General features: G+C 53.1%; 1 protein-coding gene across 1 annotated transcript in view; it reads right to left on the minus strand.

The window, feature by feature from the left end:
* LOC119594740 (superoxide dismutase [Cu-Zn]-like) overlaps positions 1–392 on the minus strand; it is a 4,319-nt gene extending 3,927 nt beyond the window's left edge. The window contains exon 1 of the mRNA XM_037943830.1: positions 7–392. Within this exon, the coding sequence (XP_037799758.1) occupies positions 7–126 (120 nt within the window). The 5' untranslated portion in view covers positions 127–392. The remainder of the gene's footprint in view (positions 1–6) is intronic.
* Between the last annotated feature and the right edge of the window lie 71 nt (positions 393–463).

Here is a 463-nt window from a genome sequence, read left to right on the forward strand (position 1 = left end):
CCGTACCTCAGACGTAAACTTTTCGGAGACTTCGGGCACCGAGTACCACACAGCAAGACCAGCTATGAGCGCCCCGAGGCCAAGGAAGACGACGGCGGCGGCGACGTAGGCGATGCACTTCCCCATGACGCGTGTGTGTGGGTGTGTGTCAGCTGGGTCTGGGTCTGACGAAGCCGGGAGTGTGTGGACGAGGATGGTTTCTGGTAACACTGGTGTCAATGAGGATCACGAAGGTGTGTGGAGGACGAGGGTGGCTTCTGGTAACACTGAGGATCACGAAGGTGTGTCGGCGAGGGTGGTTTCTGGTAACACTGAGGATCAACGAGGATCACGAAGGTGTGTCGGCGAGGGTGGTTTCTGGTAACACTGCGACGCCTACAAGTGATATTTCTGTCGATGAAAAAGCGAGATGTGCATCGTTATTTATGTATTCATGTTTTTTTAAATACAGATGCTGAGTAAA

This window comes from Penaeus monodon, chromosome 34, assembly GCF_015228065.2.
Source record: "Penaeus monodon isolate SGIC_2016 chromosome 34, NSTDA_Pmon_1, whole genome shotgun sequence".
Lineage (NCBI taxonomy): Eukaryota > Metazoa > Arthropoda > Malacostraca > Decapoda > Penaeidae > Penaeus > Penaeus monodon.